At 53.7% G+C, this 22,395-nt stretch overlaps 2 protein-coding genes across 13 annotated transcripts in view; both read left to right on the forward strand.

Annotated features, from left to right (window-relative positions):
* Positions 1 to 22,259, forward strand: part of ip6k1 (inositol hexakisphosphate kinase 1) — a 31,146-nt gene extending 8,887 nt beyond the window's left edge. For 2 of the 5 annotated variants that reach the window (XM_029826822.1, XM_029826823.1), the window contains exons 2-9: positions 11,047 to 11,285; positions 11,689 to 11,834; positions 11,909 to 12,035; positions 16,467 to 16,701; positions 16,789 to 16,970; positions 18,955 to 19,130; positions 19,207 to 19,440; positions 19,921 to 22,259. In XM_029826822.1, coding sequence (XP_029682682.1) covers positions 11,718 to 11,834; positions 11,909 to 12,035; positions 16,467 to 16,701; positions 16,789 to 16,970; positions 18,955 to 19,130; positions 19,207 to 19,440; positions 19,921 to 20,367 — 1,518 coding nt within the window. In that variant the 5' untranslated portion in view covers positions 11,047 to 11,285; positions 11,689 to 11,717 and the 3' untranslated portion in view covers positions 20,368 to 22,259. Of the gene's footprint in view, positions 1 to 11,046; positions 11,286 to 11,688; positions 11,835 to 11,908; positions 12,036 to 12,116; positions 13,112 to 15,897; positions 15,929 to 16,466; positions 16,702 to 16,788; positions 16,971 to 18,954; positions 19,131 to 19,206; positions 19,441 to 19,920 lie in introns of those variants that run through there. The other 3 variants (XM_029826824.1, XM_029826827.1, XM_029826825.1) reach the window with 3 other exon arrangements.
* Positions 1 to 22,395, forward strand: part of LOC105418562 (WW domain-binding protein 11-like) — a 1,118,483-nt gene that overhangs the window by 757,483 nt on the left and 338,605 nt on the right. The gene's annotated exons all lie outside the window — the stretch shown is intronic.

A 22,395-nucleotide genomic window follows, 5' to 3' on the forward strand; every position in this document is an offset into this window, starting at 1 on the left:
TCTGAGAGAGCCTTTCACCTGTCTGAGAGAGCCTTCACCTGTCTGAGAGAGCCTTTAACCTATCTGAGAGAGCCTTTCACCTGTCTGAGAGAGCCTTTAACCTGTCTGAGAGAGCCTTTCACCTGTCTGAGAGAGCCTTTAACCTGTCTGAGAGAGCCTTTCACCTGTCTGAGAGAGCCTTCACCTGTCTGAGAGAGCCTTTCACCGGTCTGAGAGAGCCTTTAACCTGTCTGAGAGAGCCTTTAACCTGTCTGAGAGAGCCTTTAACCTGTCTGAGAGAGCCTTTCACCTGTCTGAGAGAGCCTTTAACCGGTCTGAGAGAGCCTTTAACCTGTCTGAGAGAGCCTTTCACCTGTCTGAGAGAGCCTTTAACCTGTCTGAGAGAGCCTTTAACCTGTCTGAGAGAGCCTTTCACCTGTCTGAGAGAGCCTTTAACCTGTCTGAGAGAGCCTTTAACCTATCTGAGAGAGCCTTTCACCTGTCTGAGAGAGCCTTTAACCGGTCTGAGAGAGCCTTTAACCGGTCTGAGAGAGCCTTTCACTTGTCTGAGAGAGCCTTTCACCTGTCTGAGAGAGCCTTTCACCTGTCTGAGAGAGCCTTTAACCTGTCTGAGAGAGCCTTTAACCGGTCTGAGAGAGCCTTTCACCTGTCTGAGAGAGCCTTTAACCTGTCTGAGAGAGCCTTTAACCTGTCTGAGAGAGCCTTTTAACCTGTCTGAGAGAGCCTTTAACCGGTCTGAGAGAGCCTTTCACCTGTCTGAGAGAGCCTTTAACCTGTCTGAGAGAGCCTTTAACCTGTCTGAGAGAGCCTTTAACCTGTCTGAGAGAGCCTTTAACCGGTCTGAGAGAGCCTTTAACCTGTCTGAGAGAGCCTTTAACCTGTCTGAGAGAGCCTTTAACCTGGTATGAGAGAGCATTTAACCTGTCTGAGCGCCTTTAACTGTCTGAGAGAGCCTTTAACCTGTCTGAGAGAGCCTTTCACCTGTCTGAGAGAGCCTTTTCACCTGTCTGAGAGCCTTTAACCTGTCTGAGAGAGCCTTTAACCTGTCTGAGAGCCTTTAACCTGTCTGAGAGAGCCTTTAACCTGTCTGAGAGAGCCTTTCACCTGTCTGAGAGCCTTTAACCTGTCTGAGAGCCTTTCACCTGTCTGAGAGAGCCTTTAACCTGTCTGAGAGAGCCTTCACCTGTCTGAGAGAGCCTTAACCTGTCTGAGAGAGCCTTTCACCTGTCTGAGAGAGCCTTTAACCGGTCTGAGAGAGCCTTTCACCTGTCTGAGAGAGCCTTTCACCTGTCTGAGAGAGCCTTTAACCTGTCTGAGAGAGCCTTTAACCTGTCTGAGAGAGCCTTTAACCTGTCTGAGAGAGCCTTTAATCTGTCTGAGAGAGCCTTTAACCTGTCTGAGAGAGCCTTTCACCTGTCTGAGAGAGCCTTTCACCTGTCTGAGAGAGCCTTTAACCTGTCTGAGAGAGCCTTTCACCTGTCTGAGAGAGCCTTTAACCTGTCTGAGAGAGCCTTTAACCTGTCTGAGAGAGCCTTTAACCTGTCTGAGAGAGCCTTTCACCTGTCTGAGAGAGCCTTTAACCTGTCTGAGGAGAGCCTTTAACCGGTCTGAGAGAGCCTTTAATCTGTCTGAGAGAGCCTTTAATCTGTCTGAGAGCCTTTAACCTGTCTGAGAGAGCCTTCACCTGTCTGAGAGAGCCTTTAACCTGTCTGAGAGAACCTTTAACCTGTCTGAGAGAGCCTTTAACCTGTCTGAGAGAGCCTTTAAACCTGTCTGAGAGAACCTTTAACCTGTCTGAGAGCCTTTAACCGGTCTGAGAGAGCCTTTAACCTGTCTGAGAGAGCCTTTCACCTGTCTGAGAGAGCCTTTAACCGGTCTGAGAGAGCCTTTCACCTGTCTGAGAGAGCCTTTCACCTGTCTGAGAGAGCCTTTAACCTGTCTGAGAGAGCCTTTAACCTGTCTGAGAGAGCCTTTCACCTGTCCTGAGAGAGCCTTTCACCTGTCTGAGAGAGCCTTTAACCTGTCTGAGAGAGCCTTTAACCTATCTGAGAGAACCTTTCACCTGTCTGAGAGAGCCTTTAACCTGTCTGAGAGAGCCTTTAAACCTATCTGAGAGAGCCTTTAACCTGTCTGAGAGCCTTTAACCTGTCTGAGAGAGCCTTTAACCTGTCTGAGAGCCTTTAACCTGTCTGAGAGAGCCTTTAACCCGGTCTGAGATGAGCCTTTAACCTGTCTGAGAGAGCATTTAACCTGTCTGAGAGCCTTTAACCTGTCTGAGAGAGCCTTTAACCTGTCTGAGAGAGCCTTTAACCGGTCTGAGAGAGCCTTTAACCTGTCTGAGAGAGCCTTTAACCTATCTGAGAGAGCCTTTCACCTGTCTGAGAGAGCCTTTAAACCTGTCTGAGAGAGCCTTTAACCTGTCTGAGAGAGCCTTTCATTCACCTATCTGAGAGAGCCTTTCACCTGTCTGAGAGAGCCTTTAACCTGTCTGAGAGAGCCTTTACCTATCTGAGAGAGCCTTTCACTTGTCTGAGAGAGCCTTTCACCTGTCTGAGAGAGCCTTTCACCTGTCTGAGAGAGCCTTTATCCTATCTGAGAGAGCCTTTCACTTGTCTGAGAGAGCCTTTCACCTGTCTGAGAGAGCCTTTCACCTGTCTGAGAGAGCCTTTAACCTGTCTGAGAGCCCTTTAACCTGTCTGAGAGCCTTTAACACCTGTCTGAGAGAGCCTTTACAACCGGTCTGAGAGAGCCTTTAACCTGTCTGAGAGAGCCTTTAACCTGTCTGAGAGCCTTTAACCTGTCTGAGAGAAGCCTTTAACACCGGTCCTGAGAGAGCCTTTCACCTGTCTGAGAGAGCCTTTAAAACCCTGTCTGAGAGAGCCTTTAACCTGTCTGAGAGAGCCTTTCACCTGTCTTGAGAGCCTTTAACCTGTCTGAGAGAGCCTTTCACCTGTCTGAGAGAGCCTTTAACACCTGTCTGAGAGAGCCAGTTCACCATGTCGAGAGAGCCTTTCCCTGTCTGAGAGAGCCTTTAACACCTGTCTGAGAGAGCCTTTCACCTGTCTGAGAGAGCCTTTCACCTGTCTGAGAGAGCCTTTCACCTGTCTGAGAGAGCCTTTCACCTGTCTGAGAGAGCCTTTCACATGTCTGAGAGAGACCTTCCCTGTCTGAAGAGCCTTTCACCTGTCTGAGAGAGCCTTTCACCTGTCTGAGAGAGCCTTTAACCTATCTGAGAGAGCCTTTCACCTGTCTGAGAGAGCCTTTTAACCTGTCTGAGAGAGCCTTTCACCTGTCTGAGAGAGCCTTTAACCTGTCTGAGAGAGCCTTTCACCTGTCTGAGAGAGCCTTTCACCTGTCTGAGAGAGCCTTTCACCTGTCTGAGAGAGCCTTATAACCGGTCTGAGAGAGCCTTTAACCTGTCTGAGAGAGCCTTTTCACCTGTCTGAGAGAGCCTTTCACCTGTCTGAGAGAGCCTTTAACCTGTCTGAGAGAGCCTTTAACCTATCTGAGAGAGCCTTTCCACCTGTCTGAGAGAGCCTTTAAACCGGTCTGAGAGAGCCTTTAACCTGTCTGAGAGAGCCTTTAACCTGTCTGAGAGAGCCTTTCACCTGTCTGAGAGAGCCTTTAACCTGTCTGAGAGCGCCTTTAACCGGTCTGAGAGAGCCTTAACCTGTCTGAGAGAGCCTTTCACCTGTCGAGAGAGCCTTTCACCTGTCTGAGAGAGCCTTTAACCTGTCTGAGAGAGCCTTTAACCTATCTGAGGAGACCTTTCACCTGTCTGAGAGAGCCTTTACTACCGGTCTGAGAGAGCCTTTAACCGGTCTGAGAGAGCCTTTCACTTGTCTGAGAGAGCCTTTCACCTGTCTGAGAGAGCCTTTCACCTGTCTGAGAGAGCCTTTAAACCGGTCTGAGAGAGCCTTTCACCTGTCTGAGAGAGCCTTTAACCTGTCTGAGAGAGCCCTTTAACCTGTCTGAGAGAGCCTTTAACCTGTCTGAGAGAGCCTTTAACCGGTCTGAGAGAGCCTTCACCTGTCTGAGAGAGCCCTTTAACCTGTCTGAGAGAGCCTTTAACCGGTCTGAGAGAGCCTTTAACCTGTCTGAGAGAGCCTTTAACCTGTCTGAGAGAGCCTTTAACCTGTCTGAGAGAGCCTTTAACCTGTCTGAGAGCCTTTAACCTGTCTGAGAGAGCCTTTAACCTGTCTGAGAGAGCCTTTAACCTGTCTGAGAGAGCCTTTCACCTGTCTGAGAGCCTTTAACCTGTCTGAGAGAGCCTTTAACCTGTCTGAGAGCCTTTAACCTGTCTGAGAGAGCCTTTAACCTGTCTGAGAGAGCCTTTCACCTGTCTGAGAGCCTTTAACCTGTCTGAGAGCCTTTAACCTGTCTGAGAGAGCCTTTCACCTGTCTGAGAGAGCCTTTCACCTGTCTGAGAGAGCCTTTCACCTGTCTGAGAGAGCCTTTAACCTGTCTGAGAGAGCCTTTCACCTGTCTGAGAGAGCCTTTAACCTGTCTGAGAGAGCCTTTCACCTGTCTGAGAGAGCCTTTAACCGGTCTGAGAGAGCCTTTCACCTGTCTGAGAGAGCCTTTCACCTGTCTGAGAGAGCCTTTAACCTGTCTGAGAGAGCCTTTAACCTGTCTGAGAGAGCCTTTAACCGGTCTGAGAGAGCCTTTAACCTGTCTTAGAGAGCCTTTAATCTGTCTGAGAGAGCCTTTAACCTGTCTGAGAGAGCCTTTCACCTGTCTGAGAGAGCCTTTCACCTGTCTGAGAGAGCCTTTAACCTGTCTGAGAGAGCCTTTCACCTGTCTGAGAGAGCCTTTCACCTGTCTGAGAGAGCCTTTAACCTGTCTGAGAGAGCCTTTAACCTGTCTGAGAGAGCCTTTAAACCGGTCTGAGAGAGCCTTTCACCTGTCTGAGAGAGTCTTTAACCTGTCTGAGAGAGCCTTTAACCTGTCTGAGAGAGCCTTTCACCTGTCTGAGAGCCTTTCACCTGTCTGAGAGCCTTTCACCTGTCTGAGAGCCTTTAACCTGTCTGAGAGAGCCTTTAACCTGTCTGAGAGAGCCTTTCACCTGTCTGAGAGCCTTTAACCTGTCTCCTGTCTGAGAGAGCCTTTAACCTGTCTGAGAGAGCCTTTAACCTGTCTGAGAGAGCCTTTCACCTGTCTGAGAGAGCCTTTAACCTGTCTGAGAGAGCCTTTAACCTGTCTGAGAGCCTTTAACCTGTCTGAGAGAGCCTTTAACCTGTCTGAGAGAGCCTTTAACCTGTCTGAGAGAGCCTTTAACCTGTCTGAGAGAGCCTTTCACCTGTCTGAGAGCCTTTCACCTGTCTGAGAGAGCCTTTCACCTGTCTGAGAGAGCCTTTAACCTGTCTGAGAGAGCCTTTAACCTGTCTGAGAGAGCCTTTAACCGGTCTGAGAGAGCCTTTAACCTGTCTTAGAGAGCCTTTAATCTGTCTGAGAGAGCCTTTAACCTGTCTGAGAGAGCCTTTCACCTGTCTGAGAGAGCCTTTCACCTGTCTGAGAGAGCCTTTAACCTGTCTGAGAGAGCCTTTCACCTGTCTGAGAGAGCCTTTCACCTGTCTGAGAGAGCCTTTAACCTGTCTGAGAGAGCCTTTAACCTGTCTGAGAGAGCCTTTAACCGGTCTGAGAGAGCCTTTCACCTGTCTGAGAGAGTCTTTAACCTGTCTGAGAGAGCCTTTAACCTGTCTGAGAGAGCCTTTCACCTGTCTGAGAGCCTTTCACCTGTCTGAGAGCCTTTCACCTGTCTGAGAGCCTTTAACCTGTCTGAGAGAGCCTTTAACCTGTCTGAGAGAGCCTTTCACCTGTCTGAGAGCCTTTAACCTGTCTGAGAGAGCCTTTAACCTGTCTGAGAGAGCCTTTAACCTGTCTGAGAGAGCCTTTCACCTGTCTGAGAGAGCCTTTAACCTGTCTGAGAGAGCCTTTAACCTGTCTGAGAGCCTTTAACCTGTCTGAGAGAGCCTTTAACCTGTCTGAGAGAGCCTTTAACCTGTCTGAGAGAGCCTTTCACCTGTCTGAGAGCCTTTAACCTGTCTGAGAGAGCCTTTAACCTGTCTGAGAGCCTTTAACCTGTCTGAGAGAGCCTTTAACCTGTCTGAGAGAGCCTTTCACCTGTCTGAGAGCCTTTAACCTGTCTGAGAGCCTTTCACCTGTCTGAGAGAGCCTTTAACCTGTCTGAGAGAGCCTTTCACCTGTCTGAGAGAGCCTTTAACCTGTCTGAGAGAGCCTTTAACCTGTCTGAGAGAGCCTTTAACCGGTCTGAGAGAGCCTTTCACCTGTCTGAGAGAGCCTTTCACCTGTCTGAGAGAGCCTTTAACCTGTCTGAGAGAGCCTTTAACCTGTCTGAGAGAGCCTTTAACCGGTCTGAGAGAGCCTTTAACCTGTCTGAGAGAGCCTTTAATCTGTCTGAGAGAGCCTTTAACCTGTCTGAGAGAGCCTTTCACCTGTCTGAGAGAGCCTTTCACCTGTCTGAGAGAGCCTTTAACCTGTCTGAGAGAGCCTTTCACCTGTCTGAGAGAGCCTTTAACCTGTCTGAGAGAGCCTTTAACCTGTCTGAGAGAGCCTTTAACCTGTCTGAGAGAGCCTTTCACCTGTCTGAGAGAGCCTTTAACCTGTCTGAGAGAGCCTTTAACCGGTCTGAGAGAGCCTTTAATCTGTCTGAGAGAGCCTTTAATCTGTCTGAGAGCCTTTAACCTGTCTGAGAGAGCCTTTCACCTGTCTGAGAGAGCCTTTAACCTGTCTGAGAGAACCTTTAACCTGTCTGAGAGAGCCTTTAACCTGTCTGAGAGAGCCTTTAACCTGTCTGAGAGAACCTTTAACCTGTCTGAGAGCCTTTAACCGGTCTGAGAGAGCCTTTAACCTGTCTGAGAGAGCCTTTCACCTGTCTGAGAGAGCCTTTAACCGGTCTGAGAGAGCCTTTCACCTGTCTGAGAGAGCCTTTCACCTGTCTGAGAGAGCCTTTAACCTGTCTGAGAGAGCCTTTAACCTGTCTGAGAGAGCCTTTCACCTGTCTGAGAGAGCCTTTCACCTGTCTGAGAGAGCCTTTAACCTGTCTGAGAGAGCCTTTAACCTATCTGAGAGAACCTTTCACCTGTCTGAGAGAGCCTTTAACCTGTCTGAGAGAGCCTTTAACCTATCTGAGAGAGCCTTTAACCTGTCTGAGAGCCTTTAACCTGTCTGAGAGAGCCTTTAACCTGTCTGAGAGCCTTTAACCTGTCTGAGAGAGCCTTTAACCGGTCTGAGAGAGCCTTTAACCTGTCTGAGAGAGCCTTTAACCTGTCTGAGAGCCTTTAACCTGTCTGAGAGAGCCTTTAACCTGTCTGAGAGAGCCTTTAACCGGTCTGAGAGAGCCTTTAACCTGTCTGAGAGAGCCTTTAACCTGTCTGAGAGAGCCTTTCACCTGTCTGAGAGAGCCTTTAACCTGTCTGAGAGAGCCTTTAACCTGTCTGAGAGAGCCTTTCACCTATCTGAGAGAGCCTTTCACCTGTCTGAGAGAGCCTTTAACCTGTCTGAGAGAGCCTTTAACCTATCTGAGAGAGCCTTTCACTTGTCTGAGAGAGCCTTTCACCTGTCTGAGAGAGCCTTTCACCTGTCTGAGAGAGCCTTTATCCTATCTGAGAGAGCCTTTCACTTGTCTGAGAGAGCCTTTCACCTGTCTGAGAGAGCCTTTCACCTGTCTGAGAGAGCCTTTAACCTGTCTGAGAGCCTTTAACCTGTCTGAGAGCCTTTAACCTGTCTGAGAGAGCCTTTAACCGGTCTGAGAGAGCCTTTAACCTGTCTGAGAGAGCCTTTAACCTGTCTGAGAGCCTTTAACCTGTCTGAGAGAGCCTTTAACCGGTCTGAGAGAGCCTTTCACCTGTCTGAGAGAGCCTTTAACCTGTCTGAGAGAGCCTTTAACCTGTCTGAGAGAGCCTTTCACCTGTCTGAGAGAGCCTTTAACCTGTCTGAGAGAGCCTTTAACCTGTCTGAGAGAGCCTTTAACCTGTCTGAGAGAGCCTTTCACCTGTCTGAGAGAGCCTTTCACCTGTCTGAGAGAGCCTTTAACCTGTCTGAGAGAGCCTTTCACCTGTCTGAGAGAGCCTTTCACCTGTCTGAGAGAGCCTTTAACCTGTCTGAGAGAGCCTTTCACCTGTCTGAGAGAGCCTTTCACCTGTCTGAGAGAGCCTTTCACCTGTCTGAGAGAGCCTTTCACCTGTCTGAGAGAGCCTTTAACCTATCTGAGAGAGCCTTTCACCTGTCTGAGAGAGCCTTTAACCTGTCTGAGAGAGCCTTTCACCTGTCTGAGAGAGCCTTTAACCTGTCTGAGAGAGCCTTTCACCTGTCTGAGAGAGCCTTTCACCTGTCTGAGAGAGCCTTTCACCTGTCTGAGAGAGCCTTTAACCGGTCTGAGAGAGCCTTTAACCTGTCTGAGAGAGCCTTTCACCTGTCTGAGAGAGCCTTTCACCTGTCTGAGAGAGCCTTTAACCTGTCTGAGAGAGCCTTTAACCTATCTGAGAGAGCCTTTCACCTGTCTGAGAGAGCCTTTAACCGGTCTGAGAGAGCCTTTAACCTGTCTGAGAGAGCCTTTAACCTGTCTGAGAGAGCCTTTCACCTGTCTGAGAGAGCCTTTAACCTGTCTGAGAGAGCCTTTAACCGGTCTGAGAGAGCCTTTAACCTGTCTGAGAGAGCCTTTCACCTGTCTGAGAGAGCCTTTCACCTGTCTGAGAGAGCCTTTAACCTGTCTGAGAGAGCCTTTAACCTATCTGAGAGAGCCTTTCACCTGTCTGAGAGAGCCTTTAACCGGTCTGAGAGAGCCTTTAACCGGTCTGAGAGAGCCTTTCACTTGTCTGAGAGAGCCTTTCACCTGTCTGAGAGAGCCTTTCACCTGTCTGAGAGAGCCTTTAACCTGTCTGAGAGAGCCTTTAACCGGTCTGAGAGAGCCTTTCACCTGTCTGAGAGAGCCTTTAACCTGTCTGAGAGAGCCTTTAACCTGTCTGAGAGAGCCTTTAACCTGTCTGAGAGAGCCTTTAACCGGTCTGAGAGAGCCTTTCACCTGTCTGAGAGAGCCTTTCACCTGTCTGAGAGAGCCTTTAACCTGTCTGAGAGAGCCTTTAACCTGTCTGAGAGAGCCTTTAACCGGTCTGAGAGAGCCTTTAACCTGTCTTAGAGAGCCTTTAATCTGTCTGAGAGAGCCTTTAACCTGTCTGAGAGAGCCTTTCACCCTGTCTGAGAGAGCCTTTCACCTGTCTGAGAGAGCCTTTAACCTGTCTGAGAGAGCCTTTCACCTGTCTGAGAGAGCCTTTCACCTGTCTGAGAGAGCCTTTAACCTGTCTGAGAGAGCCTTTAACCTGTCTGAGAGAGCCTTTAACCGGTCTGAGAGAGCCTTTCACCTGTCTGAGAGAGTCTTTAACCTGTCTGAGAGAGCCTTTAACCTGTCTGAGAGAGCCTTTCACCTGTCTGAGAGCCTTTCACCTGTCTGAGAGCCTTTCACCTGTCTGAGAGCCTTTAACCTGTCTGAGAGAGCCTTTAACCTGTCTGAGAGAGCCTTTCACCTGTCTGAGAGCCTTTAACCTGTCTGAGAGAGCCTTCACCTGTCTGAGAGAGCCCTTCACCTGTCTGAGAGAGCCTTTCACCTGTCTGAGAGAGCCTTTAACCTGTCTGAGAGAGCCTTTAACCTATCTGAGAGAGCCTTTAACCTGTCTGAGAGCCTTTCACCTGTCTGAGAGAGTCTTTAACCTGTCTGAGAGAGCCTTTCACCTGTCTGAGAGCCTTTCACCTGTCTGAGAGAGCCTTTAACCTATCTGAGAGAGCCTTTAACCTGTCTGAGAGCCTTTAACCTGTCTGAGAGAGCCTTTAACCTGTCTGAGAGAGCCTTTCACCTGTCTGAGAGAGCCTTTAACCTGTCTGAGAGAGCCTTTCACCTATCTGAGAGAGCCTTTAACCTATCTGAGAGAGCCTTTCACCGGTCTGAGAGAGCCTTTCACCTGTCTGAGAGAGCCTTTCACCTGTCTGAGAGCCTTTAACCTGTCTGAGAGAGCCTTTAACCTGTCTGAGAGAGCCTTTCACCTGTCTGAGAGAGCCTTTAACCTGTCTGAGAGAGCCTTTCACCTATCTGAGAGAGCCTTTAACCTATCTGAGAGAGCCTTTCACCGGTCTGAGAGAGCCTTTCACCTGTCTGAGAGAGCCTTTCACCTGTCTGAGAGCCTTTAACCTGTCTGAGAGCCTTTAACCTGTCTGAGAGAGCCTTTCACCTATCTGAGAGAGCCTTTAACCTGTCTGAGAGAGCCTTTAACCTATCTGAGAGAGCCTTTCACCTGTCTGAGAGCCTTTAACCTGTCTGAGAGAGCCTTTAACCTGTCTGAGAGAGCCTTTCACCTGTCTGAGAGAGCCTTTCACCTGTCTTTGAGTCAGAGCTGCTTGTGTTAACGGCCATATTTAGCATACAGTGGTGTCATCAGTGGACTTCCTGTCTCAGGACAGGCGTGACACGGACCAGAAGCTCCCTTTGAACAGAGACCCGTCCAGGTTAAGATTAACGGGCCGGTTTGTCTTGTCAATCTTGTGCTCCTTTATTTTTGCCACTCTTTCCTCTCTGTGGGTTCAGACAACCGCAGCTAACGTGTGACACCACGTCACCATTTCAGCCACACGTGAATCCCCTCATTATTTAATTTCCACTCTCTGATCTGAGAATATTTGGATTTTATTGTAGCGTGAGGCTGGTCCAAAAACATCCAGTCTGCACTGCGCAGTGATTGAGCCGTCAGTGTATCCAGAAGGTTGACACACAGTTTCAGGCTTCCTGTCATGCTGCAGCTACAACAGGTGGTGCTGGATTGTGTGTGAGCTCATCAAAATGCCTGTCACAAAGGTGGCGATCCGTGGGGAGCAGACTTTGTCCAGGAGCAACAAACAAACACACGGGACCCACAGAACTGGTTCACATCTGCTCCACACAGCTACAGCTTTGTTCCGCTGATGGCGTTGTGGGTGCTTGAATTGAGCTTTGTCTAACTTCAACAGGTGGACTAATGTTGAATCATATTCTGCCCACAGGAAGCAGGGACTGGGCCAACCTGACACCCAGGACCTCGTGTCCTTGGTTCCCCACACCCATTCTCCCCGTCGGGTCTCGGTGCCACCGGCAGTGGATTGGAGCACTCTGATTGGAGGCTTTGTGAGGTGGTTGTCCGGTCTGGCGCCACCTCCCCCTGGGGCCGGCGTGCGCTCTCAGCAGCCTGTAGTGCCCTGTGCCCCCTCCCCCCCATCGCGGCGCACCAGAGCACATGCCCAGGGTAAGACTTGTGCCAGAATTCTCCTTGTGTGCCATAAACCACACCAACTGCCCCCCCGGGGCAGAACAAAAGGCACCTGTACAACACTTTTCTGTTATGTCTCCGGTCAAATGTCAAGTTTTGTTTCGTAAAATACCAATTTGAGGGCAGGAAAGCAAGCGTTCCGGGTGAGGGTCCAGGGAACCCGGTTTGTTACGGAACCCTGATTTGGATGGGGTCCAGTGCAGCAGCAGAACAATGGTGAATTCTTCAGAGCGCTATGCTGGGGTGCCACGTTCCTGTGAGGTCGTGCTGCGCTCGCACACGTGTGTGTATTTGTGTGTAGGTGGAACAAGGCCCACCTGCCACCCGGTTAGCAAGCGCGTTTCAGCTTAAGCAGTCTTTGCTTTGCCCTTCGGTGCAGAAGGTGGCCCAGTCCGTCTGCCAGGAGCCATGTGCCTCCCTCACACCAACAACATGGACAACAAGTTACAGGGGACAGGGCCAGGGGGAGGAGCTACACTTCGACCACGAGCAGGAGGGGTTCCGCTGGAGCCCTTCATTCACCAGGTATGCTGGAATGGGTTTTTTTCTTCTTTTTTTTTATCCTTCTGGAGGTTTTCATGGCGCCACTCTGCTTGTAGGTGGGGGGTCACACGAGCATGATGCGCTATGATGACCACACGGTGTGCAAGCCTCTGATCATACGAGAGCAGCGCTTCTATGAATCCCTGCCTCCTGAGATGAAAGAGTTCACTCCAGAGTATAAAGGTCAGTCTGAAGTGTTTCTGGCTACGTTTTCTTTTGATATTTCTCCACCTGCTAACTTCTTGAACACATCACAACTCTCAGCCAGCATCTCTCTGACGTTTGGGACCACCTCATACACAGGAGATGGAGTTTTTTTACACCCCATTAGGTCAGAACCCAACTTGGCCTAGTTTCAGCGAACAGCTACAGGTCTTGAGTCGGTGTGACCCCTGACCTCTAGGCCTTTGCTTGGGCAGGATGCACGTCTCAGAGTGGAGCTGTAAATGTTTGCAGCTGTATTTTATTGGCCTCACATCCCTAGCAGTCACACCCACATGTAGGGGAAGACAAACACTGCTTTTGCATCATTTTAGACTCTCTTCGCGCTGCCATTTGTGCTTTATATAGAACAGGAGAGCATAAAACCAGGAAATTCTTGTCTTTGGTTTTCCCTTCAGCTGAGAGACGTAAATAAAGATGCAGGATCAGCAATGTGAAGTCAGATGAGTCATGTTATTAGCTCAAGAGAGCTGCATCTAAAACTAGGCCACATTTAAAATGCTGGATCCAAATGTGATCTTTGTGTGTAAGAATTGACATCATTAAATGATGTTGAGACGCTGCAGGACGGGCGGATGTATACTGGGATGGCAGAGCTCTGCTCTTTATCAGCAGCCACATGCTTTGGTGCCTGTGCTGTAAGAACAGATCTAAACACATGTCAGCCCAGAATATACACTCCTGTCTCCTGTATGTGACCTATTTATCATTTTAGGAAATTACGCAAGAGAGTAGCAATAACAAAGGGATGACTTACAGAGAAATCTCCTAATAACCTGTCATTATCATTTAAAAGAGGCCAAAGCCCAGACTGCTGACATGGAGGTGTTGTTGGACACATGACGCAGACAGATTAACCACCGTGCAACCTTCTAGGGGTGTGGTGATTGGATAATTAATGTGCTAACGTTGATGGAGGTCGCTGTTAAAATGAGGAAGATTCTGTGGTGGCAGCTATCAGTCAGAGGAGAAGAGTAGATGAAGGAGAGGAGAAGAGTGGATGAAGGAGAGGAGAAGAGTGGATGAAGGAGAGGAGAAGAGTGGATGAAGGAGAGGAGAAGAGAGGATGAAGCAGGGGAGAAGAGTGGATGAAGGAGAGGAGAAGAGCGGATGAAGGAGAGGAGAAGAGTGGATGAAGGAGGGGAGAAGAGTGGATGAAGCAGGGGAGAAGAGTGGATGAAGGAGAGGAGAAGAGTGGATGAAGCAGGGGAGAAGAGTGGATGAAGGAGGGGAGAAGAGTGGATGAAGGAGAGGAGAAGAGTGGATGAAGGAGAGGAGAAGAGTGGATGAAGGAGAGGAGAAGAGTGGATGAAGGAGAGGAGAAGAGTGGATGAAGGAGAGGAGAAGAGTGGATGAAGCAGGGGAGAAGAGTGGATGAATGAGGGGAGAAGAGCGGATGAAGGAGAGGAGAAGAGTGGATGAAGGAGGGGAGAAGAGTGGATGAAGGAGAGGAGAAGAGTGGATGAAGGAGAGGAGAAGAGTGGATGAAGGAGAGGAGAAGAGCGGATGAAGGAGGGGAGAAGAGTGGATGAAGGAGAGGAGAAGAGTGGATGAAGGAGAGGAGAAGAGTGGATGAAGGAGAGGAGAAGAGTGGATGAAGGAGGGGAGAAGAGTGGATGAAGGAGAGGAGAAGAGTGGATGAAGGAGAGGAGAAGAGCGGATGAAGGAGAGGAGAAGAGCGGATGAAGGAGAGGAGAAGAGTAGATGAAGGAGAGGAGAAGAGTGGATGAAGGAGGGGAGAAGAGTGGATGAAGGAGAGGAGAAGAGCGGATGAAGGAGAGGAGAAGAGCGGATGAAGGAGAGGAGAAGAGTGGATGAAGGAGGGGAGAAGAGTGGATGAAGGAGAGGAGAAGAGTGGATGAAGGAGGGGAGAAGAGTGGATGAAGGAGGGGAGAAGAGTGGATGAAGGAGAGGAGAAGAGTGGATGAAGGAGAGGAGAAGAGTGGATGAAGGAGGGGAGAAGAGTGGATGAAGGAGAGGAGAAGAGCGGATGAAGGAGAGGAGAAGAGCGGATGAAGGAGAGGAGAAGAGCGGATGAAGCAGGGGAGAAGAGTGGATGAAGGAGGGGAGAAGAGTGGATGAAGGAGAGGAGAAGAGTGGATGAAGGAGGGGAGAAGAGTGGATGAAGGAGAGGAGAAGAGCGGATGAAGGAGAGGAGAAGAGCGGATGAAGGAGAGGAGAAGAGCGGATGAAGGAGAGGAGAAGAGCGGATGAAGGAGAGGAGAAGAGCGGATGAAGGAGAGGAGAAGAGCGGATGAAGGAGAGGAGAAGAGCGGATGAAGGAGGGGAGAAGAGTGGATGAAGGAGAGGAGAAGAGTGGATGAAGGAGGGGAGAAGAGTGGATGAAGGAGAGGAGAAGAGTGGATGAAGGAGAGGAGAAGAGTGGATGAAGGAGAGAAGAGTGGATGAAGGAGAGGAGATGGTGTCCTCCGTCCCCCAGGCGTGGTGCTGGTGGGTCCCCTGTTAGTGAGACTTGTTGCCCCCCCAGGTCTGACCTGTGGTGTCCTCCGTCCCCCAGGCGTGGTGCTGGTGGGTCCCCTGTTAGTGAGACTCGTTGCCCCCCCAGGTCTGACCTGTGGTGTCCTCCGTCCCCCAGGCGTGGTGCTGGTGGGTCCCCTGTTAGTGAGACTCGTTGCCCCCCCAGGTCTGACCTGTGGTGTCCTCCGTCCCCCAGGCGTGGTGCTGGTGGGTCCCCTGTTAGTGAGACTCGTTGCCCCCCCAGGTCTGACCTGTGGTGTCCTCCGTCCCCCAGGCGTGGTGCTGGTGGGTCCCCTGTTAGTGAGACTTGTTGCCCCCCCAGGTCTGACCTGTGGTGTCCTCCGTCCCCCAGGCGTGGTGCTGGTGGGTCCCCTGTTAGTGAGACTTGTTGCCCCCCCAGGTCTGACCTGTGGTGTCCTCCGTCCCCCAGGCGTGGTGCTGGTGGGTCCCCTGTTAGTGAGACTTGTTGCCCCCCCAGGTCTGACCTGTGGTGTCCTCCGTCCCCCAGGCGTGGTGCTGGTGGGTCCCCTGTTAGTGAGACTTGTTGCCCCCCCAGGTCTGACCTGTGGTGTCCTCCGTCCCCCAGGCGTGGTGCTGGTGGGTCCCCTGTTAGTGAGACTTGTTGCCCCCTAGGTCTGACCTGTGGTGTCCTCCGTCCCCCAGGCGTGGTGCTGGTGGGTCCCCTGTTAGTGAGACTTGTTGCCCCCCAGGTCTGACCTGTGGTGTCCTCCGTCCCCCAGGCGTGGTGCTGGTGGGTCCCCTGTTAGTGAGACTTGTTGCCCCCCTAGGTCTGACCTGTGGTGTCCTCCGTCCCCCAGGCGTGGTGCTGGTGGGTCCCCTGTTAGTGAGACTTGTTGCCCCCCTAGGTCTGACCTGTGGTGTCCTCCGTCCCCCAGGCGTGGTGCTGGTGGGTCCCCTGTTAGTGAGACTTGTTGCCCCCCTAGGTCTGACCTGTGGTGTCCTCCGTCCCCCAGGCGTGGTGCTGGTGGGTCCCCTGTTAGTGAGACTTGTTGCCCCCCTAGGTCTGACCTGTGGTGTCCTCCGTCCCCCAGGCGTGGTGCTGGTGGGTCCCCTGTTAGTGAGACTTGTTGCCCCCCTAGGTCTGACCTGTGGTGTCCTCCGTCCCCCAGGCGTGGTGCTGGTGTGTCCCCTGTTAGTGAGACTTGTTGCCCCCCCAGGTCTGACCTGTGGTGTCCTCCGTCCCCCAGGCGTGGTGCTGGTGGGTCCCCTGTTAGTGAGACTTGTTGCCCCCCCAGGTCTGACCTGTGGTGTCCTCCGTCCCCCAGGCGTGGTGCTGGTGCGTCCCCTGTTAGTGAGACTTGTTGCCCCCCCCAGGTCTGACCTGTGGTGTCCTCCGTCCCCCAGGCGTGGTGCTGGTGGGTCCCCTGTTAGTGAGACTTGTTGCCCCCCCCAGGTCTGACCTGTGGTGTCCTCCGTCCCCCAGGCGTGGTGCTGGTGGGTCCCCTGTTAGTGAGACTTGTTGCCCCCCCAGGTCTGACCTGTGGTGTCCTCCGTTCCCCAGGCGTGGTGCTGGTGGGTCCCCTGTTAGTGAGACTTGTTGCCCCCCCCCAGGTCTGACCTGTGGTGTCCTCCGTCCCCCAGGCGTGGTGCTGGTGGGTCCCCTGTTAGTGAGACTTGTTGCCCCCCCCAGGTCTGACCTGTGGTGTCCTCCGTTCCCCAGGCGTGGTGCTGGTGGGTCCCCTGTTAGTGAGACTTGTTGCCCCCCAGGTCTGACCTGTGGTGTCCTCCGTCCCCCAGGCGTGGTGCTGGTGGGTCCCCTGTTAGTGAGACTTGTTGCCCCCCAGGTCTGACCTGTGGTGTCCTCCGTTCCCCAGGCGTGGTGCTGGTGGGTCCCCTGTTAGTGAGACTTGTTGCCCCCCCCAGGTCTGACCTGTGGTGTCCTCCGTCCCCCAGGCGTGGTGCTGGTGTGCTTCGAGGGCGACTGCGACGGCTACATCAACCTGGTGGCCTACCCGTATGTGGAGAGCCACCTGGAGGGGGGGCCGGCGGAGCATGAGGAGTCCTCAGAGAGGGAGCAGCCCAGGAGGAAGCACTCCCGGCGCAGCCTCCATCGCTCCTCCTCCTCCTCCGAACACAAAGAGGAGCGCAGCGACAAGAAGGAGGCCCATGATGCTGATGCCTCAGATAAGTAAGGTTCCCCCTGTCATATCGATGTCACCTGAGCCTGAACCGGCAGGTTCTGCTGGGCCTGAGCTCACCTCTCCTCCCACTGCAGTCTGGCAGAGCTGAAGAGTCCCCGACTGGACCAAAAGATCCACTCAGACGTTCCCTTCCAGATGCTGGACTGGAACAGCGGCGTGAGCTCGGAGAAGATCAGTTACAACCCCTGGAGCCTCCGGTGCCACAAGCAACAGCTGAGCCGCATGAGGTCTGAGTCCAAGGACCGCAAGCTCTTCAGTATCCGCCCTCCGGCGCTGGCACGGTCACGTGCACCGTCCAGTGATGTAGTCGCCCCTTACGGGATAAGATGCTGAGGAAAGGAGTGCTCCTTGCTAGTAATCGCTAACATCGGTGTCGCGGATGTGTCCGGGAGGCTCGGGAGGCCCGGGAGGCTCGGGAGGCTCGGGAGGCTCGGGAGGCCCGGGAGGCTCGGGAGGCTCGGGAGGCTCGGGAGGCTCGGGAGGCTCGGGAGGCTCGGGAGGCTCGGGAGGCCCGGGAGGCTCGGGAGGCTCGGGAGGCCCGGGAGGCCCGGGAGGCCCGGGAGGCAAGGAGGGGGCGGTGTTGAAGAGCGGATCTCTGAGGGAGGGACCGGATCTGTGAGGTAGGGAGCGGACCTCTGAGGGAGGGAGCGGATCTCTGAGGGAGGGACCGGATCTGTGAGGTAGGGAGCGTCTCTCTGAGGGAGGGAGCGGACCTCTGAGGGAGGGAGCGGCTCACTGAGGGAGGGGGTGGATCTGTGAGGGAGGGGGCAGGTCTCTGAGGGAGGGAGCGGATCTCTGAGGGAGGGAGCGTCTCACTGAGGTAGGGAGCGGACCTCTGAGGGAGGGGGCGGATCTCTGAGGGAGGGGGCAGGTCTCTGAGGGAGGGAGCGGATCTCTGAGGGAGGGGGCGGATCTGTGAGGGAGGGGGCAGGTCTCTGAGGGAGGGAGCGTCTCACTGAGGTAGGGAGCGGATCTCTGAGGGAGGGAGCGTCTCTCTGAGGGAGGGGGCGGATCTCTGAGGGAGGGGGCGGATCTCTGAGGGAGGGAGCGGATCTCTGAGGGAGGGGGCAGGTCTCTGAGGGAGGGAGCAGGTCTCTGAGGGAGGGAGCGTCTCACTGAGGTAGGGAGCGGATCTCTGAGGTAGGGAGCGGATCTCTGAGGGAGGGAGCGTCTCTCTGAGGGAGGGGGCGGATCTCTGAGGGAGGGGGCGGATCTGTGAGGGAGGGAGCGGATCTCTGAGGGAGGGGGCAGGTCTCTGAGGGAGGGAGCAGGTCTCTGAGGGAGGGAGCGTCTCACTGAGGTAGGGAGCGGATCTCTGAGGTAGGGAGCGGATCTCTGAGGGAGGGAGCGTCTCTCTGAGGGAGGGAGCGGATCTCTGAGGGAGGGGGCGGATCTGTGAGGGAGGGAGCGGATCTCTGAGGGAGGGGGCAGGTCTCTGAGGGAGGGAGCAGGTCTCTGAGGGAGGGAGCGGATCTCTGAGGTAGGGAGCGGATCTCTGAGGTAGGGAGCGGATCTCTGAGGGAGGGAGCGTCTCTCTGAGGGAGGGAGCGTCTCTCTGAGGGAGGGGGCGGATCTCTGAGGGAGGGGGCGGATCTCTGAGGGAGGGGGCGGATCTGTGAGGGAGGGGGTAGGTCTCTGAGGGAGGGAGCAGATCTCTGAGGTAGGGAGCGTCTCTCTGAGGGAGGGGGCGGATCTGTGAGGGAGGGAGCGGATCTCTGAGGGAGGGAGCGGATTTCTGAGGCAGGGAGTGGATCTCTGAGGGAGGGGGCGGATCTGTGAGGGAGGGGGCGGATCTGTGAGGGAGGGAGCGGATCTCTGAGGCAGGGAGTGGATCTCTGAGGGAGGGGGCGGATCTGTGAGGGAGGGGGCAGGTCTCTGAGGGAGGGAGCGGATCTCTGAGGGAGGGAGCGTCTCTCTGAGGGAGGGAGCGGCCTGAGGCCGCCGGGTCGAGGGTGTTGTTTTGAGCTTGAGCTTCAAAGCCCCGCCCCCCGTCTCTGTCCTCGGTCCACACAGATCCGGCTGTGAGCACGAGCGCTCAGTGATGTCATTGTGTTCTGTAAACCGACCCGGTTCTGTTTCCGCGCTCCAACAGGAGTCCCAGTTAATGGGGGGGCGTGCACGTGTAACGATGGCCTGTTTATCATGGGCTGTGGGGTGTCCCGGGTACTGCACTCATGAATGTGGACGGGCCCGGCCCGCTCAGAGGGAACTTTGCCCCTTAACTCGGGCCCCCTAACCAGAGTTTCTGCTGCTGGAGAACGTGGTCCACCACTTCTCCTACCCCTGCATCCTGGACCTGAAGATGGGCACCAGGCAGCACGGGGACGACGCCTCGGACGAGAAGGCCGCCAGGCAGATAAAGAAGTGCGCCCAGAGCACCTCGGCCACCCTGGGGGTCCGGGTCTGCGGCATGCAGGTACCGTTGCCCCACACACTGCAGGCCCGGGGGGCCTGAACCTGCCCCAGCCCAGCTCTCTGGCCTCTCTCTGCAGGTCTACCAGCTGGACACCGGCCACTACCTCTGCAGGAACAAGTACTACGGTCGGGGCCTGTCCATCGAAGGCTTCCGGGAGGCCCTCTTCCAGTTCCTGCACAACGGGAAGGGGCTGAGGCAGGATCTCCTGGAGCCCATCCTGAACAAGCTCCGCAGCCTGAAGGCGGTGCTGGAGAAGCAGGCGTCTTACCGCTTCTACTCCTCTTCGCTCCTCGTCATCTACGAGGGACAGGTCAGACAGGAAGTGGACCTGGCGTTTCATTTGCTTTGACTTGAGCTAAGCTATATGTGGCTACTGTGTGAACACGAGTCCAGGTCTCAGTAGGACACCTGCGCCCTCTGTTATGGCCTCCACCCTTGTAGCTACGCTTTAAATGTGACACAATCCACACACACTTTTATACAACACATGTTCAAAATCCAAGAAACTCTGCAAATCTACATATCTACATATATAAAGGTTTCCCTTCCTTTGTTTAGGAACGACAACCACAAACCTTAACGTTGCTCACTCAAACCCGGAAGCTCCAATAATTGTTGTGTAGCGCCCACCAGTGGCCTGGAGTGGTATTGCACCACTGCTGTGCACATCTATGGATGGAGCACAGCAGGAGAGTAGCAGAGGATGCTCTGAGGAGGAGCCTCCTCACCGGTCACCGACGGGTTTCTGGGTTCTGGACTGTGCCTGAACCATATCTGCTCTTGTGTGCAGGAACCTGAGGGACCCGCGGCCCTCCACTCTGGGCAGAATGCAGCCATGCAACACAAGACCCCCTCAGAGGGCCTCTGTGGGGGACTTTCAGCCCAAAGCGATGCAAACCTGAACCCGGATCCTGGCCCGGGATCTGGCCGGGTGGCTCTGTCCACCCCCTCCCCTCATGCTCCCCTACAGAGCCCACTCACCAGTTCGGACTGCCACTCGGTTTTCCCCCCCCTCTCCTCAGCCCGTCCACACCCTGACTCCGGCCTGAGTCCCTTCCCACCCCAGCCCAAGCAGCCCCCCAGGGTGGAGGTACGTATGATCGACTTTGCCCACTCCACCTTCAAGGGTTTCCGTGGTGACACGGCTGTGCATGACGGGCCAGACCGGGGTTACGTGTTTGGACTGGAGAGCCTGGTCCAGATCCTGGAGAGCCTTCGAGACGACAACCCGCTGTAGTTACAAGACACACGACTGTGCACGCGCATGCAGAGAGACACAACACACACCTACACACCACTCAACGTGCACTAGTTCATGTACAGTGCGTACAGGTTCACCTCCCGGAGGTATGAGCTGCTTCAACTGGCCGTCGCCGTGGAAACGTGAACATTCAACAGCGACGCCAGCAGCACGGCCGGCTGCAACCTTGAGGAACCTCTATACTTGTGAGGACTCTTGATGCACCAACCAAGCCCACCGTCAACTGTAACCATGACAACAAGATGCGTTCCAACCCTAAAGTGTCCCCACAAGCCCCGTTTGTGCGGGTGGTGTCTTTGTCAGGACCGTGTTTGAGTTTTCTGTAGAGTAATACTTGTGAGGACCATCCCGAACTGTCCTTCATCCCAATGTTGGAGAGACGTGACCAAAAAACACGTCCACACGTTCCTGGGAACAATTCTTTGGTCTTTAGCAGACCCGGGGACGGGATATCTCCGACCAACCGTCCCCGGGCACCCCCTCCTCCTGCCTCTCCTCCTCCTCCCCCCCCCCCCCCCCCCCCCCCCCCCCCAGACCCCCACAGCTGAGTAACCCTCAGGTAGAACCCCATCCAAACAGGCCGGTGAAGCAGCCAGGCCAACGCCATGGTGCACGTGTCCTCAGCAGCGGCCCGCCGGCTCCTCCAGTCAGGTTAGACCCGTCTGGTCTGGTCTGGTCTGGTCTGGTCTGGTCTGGGTCCAACAAATCCCATGAAAAGAGGCCAGCAGGGACTGGATGTGAGCAGAATAACGAGGGTGTTCACTGCTCTTTAGCAGCAGTGGGGGCCGTGATGACGTGCAGGTCCCACCAGTGGCTTCCCCACCACTGTCCTGGACTGTCCCGCGTCTCCCTCCGCTGTTGTAGCCTTCCTAAGGGACCTTAAGTCCACATCGATCATGTCGGTCGACACACACCAACCTTAATAAAGCCGTGTGTTTGTGGGACGTAAAAGATGCTTCCAAAGCCTCCAGCTCTGCCCATCCTGAGCTTCCCCATCACGGGCGTGGACCCCCGGAGGTTTAGGATGTCCGCCTTTCATGGGATTTGTGGATTCCACAGCCTCGGCTCGTTCTAAATCAGGGCTGAACGGACTCCCATTCATACGGTTACACACATGTAATAACAGGTTTATGACACGTCCCCAGTCGTTCCCGTTGGCTGCTTCCACCCTCATGTCAAAGATCAGCCCGGCCCGTCCCCTCTAGATTCTGAAGCCTCTGATGGGACCCTGGCGGGACGCTCCCGTGTCCGTTTGTTCCAGAGTGACGCAGTACCGCCCCCTGCTGGGCAACAACCGGGAGTTTGACTCCTCGGAGCTGGGGAAAGAAAGAGTAAATAAGAAGATTTTATTTTTGCTTTATTGAGGTGATAATTTATTTTTTTAACTGTACTTTGACCTGTGTGTTGGGTAGACGTGTCTCCGCCCCAAATATATCAAATGTGAAGATATGAACTGCATAAGAGATCAGGGGAACACAGTATTAGTAGAGCCGCCGCCGTCTGTCGCCGCGGGAGACCAAGAGAAGCAAGCAGGCGGAGGGAAGCAGCCTTCAGCTCCACCAGACGCCGGGGCTGCTGGGAAACTGTTGCTCAGGTGGAAGTTCTGCTCTCCGTGTGGGATTTCCCTCTCATTCACGTCCAAGGAATTAGTTGAATTGCATGCTCACCAGCGTCCTCGTGTTTTCTGTTTCCATCCTTGTGAGACGTGGTTACAGTTGTCACCGCCCGCTCTTTTTTATCCTACTCTACTCTCAGTATTTAGCTTCAGCGAGCCTTCATTTAGCCCTCTTTTCTTCCATCTGCCATGATGCCGACTGTTTGTTAGAACAGTGACAATAAGTGAGATTAAATCTTTCCAGAGGTTTCCGCCCTCGTGTCTTTCACTCTGGCAGCAGAAGCCAAAACACGTCTGAAAAATATAAAAAACCCACATCTGTTAAAACCACACACAACATTTAAGGAGGAGGCAGCTTTTATGTTTTATTCATATTTGGCCTTTTGGGC

The sequence above is a fragment of the Takifugu rubripes genome, chromosome 19 (genome assembly GCF_901000725.2).
Source record: "Takifugu rubripes chromosome 19, fTakRub1.2, whole genome shotgun sequence".
Classification (NCBI taxonomy): Eukaryota; Metazoa; Chordata; class Actinopteri; order Tetraodontiformes; family Tetraodontidae; genus Takifugu; species Takifugu rubripes.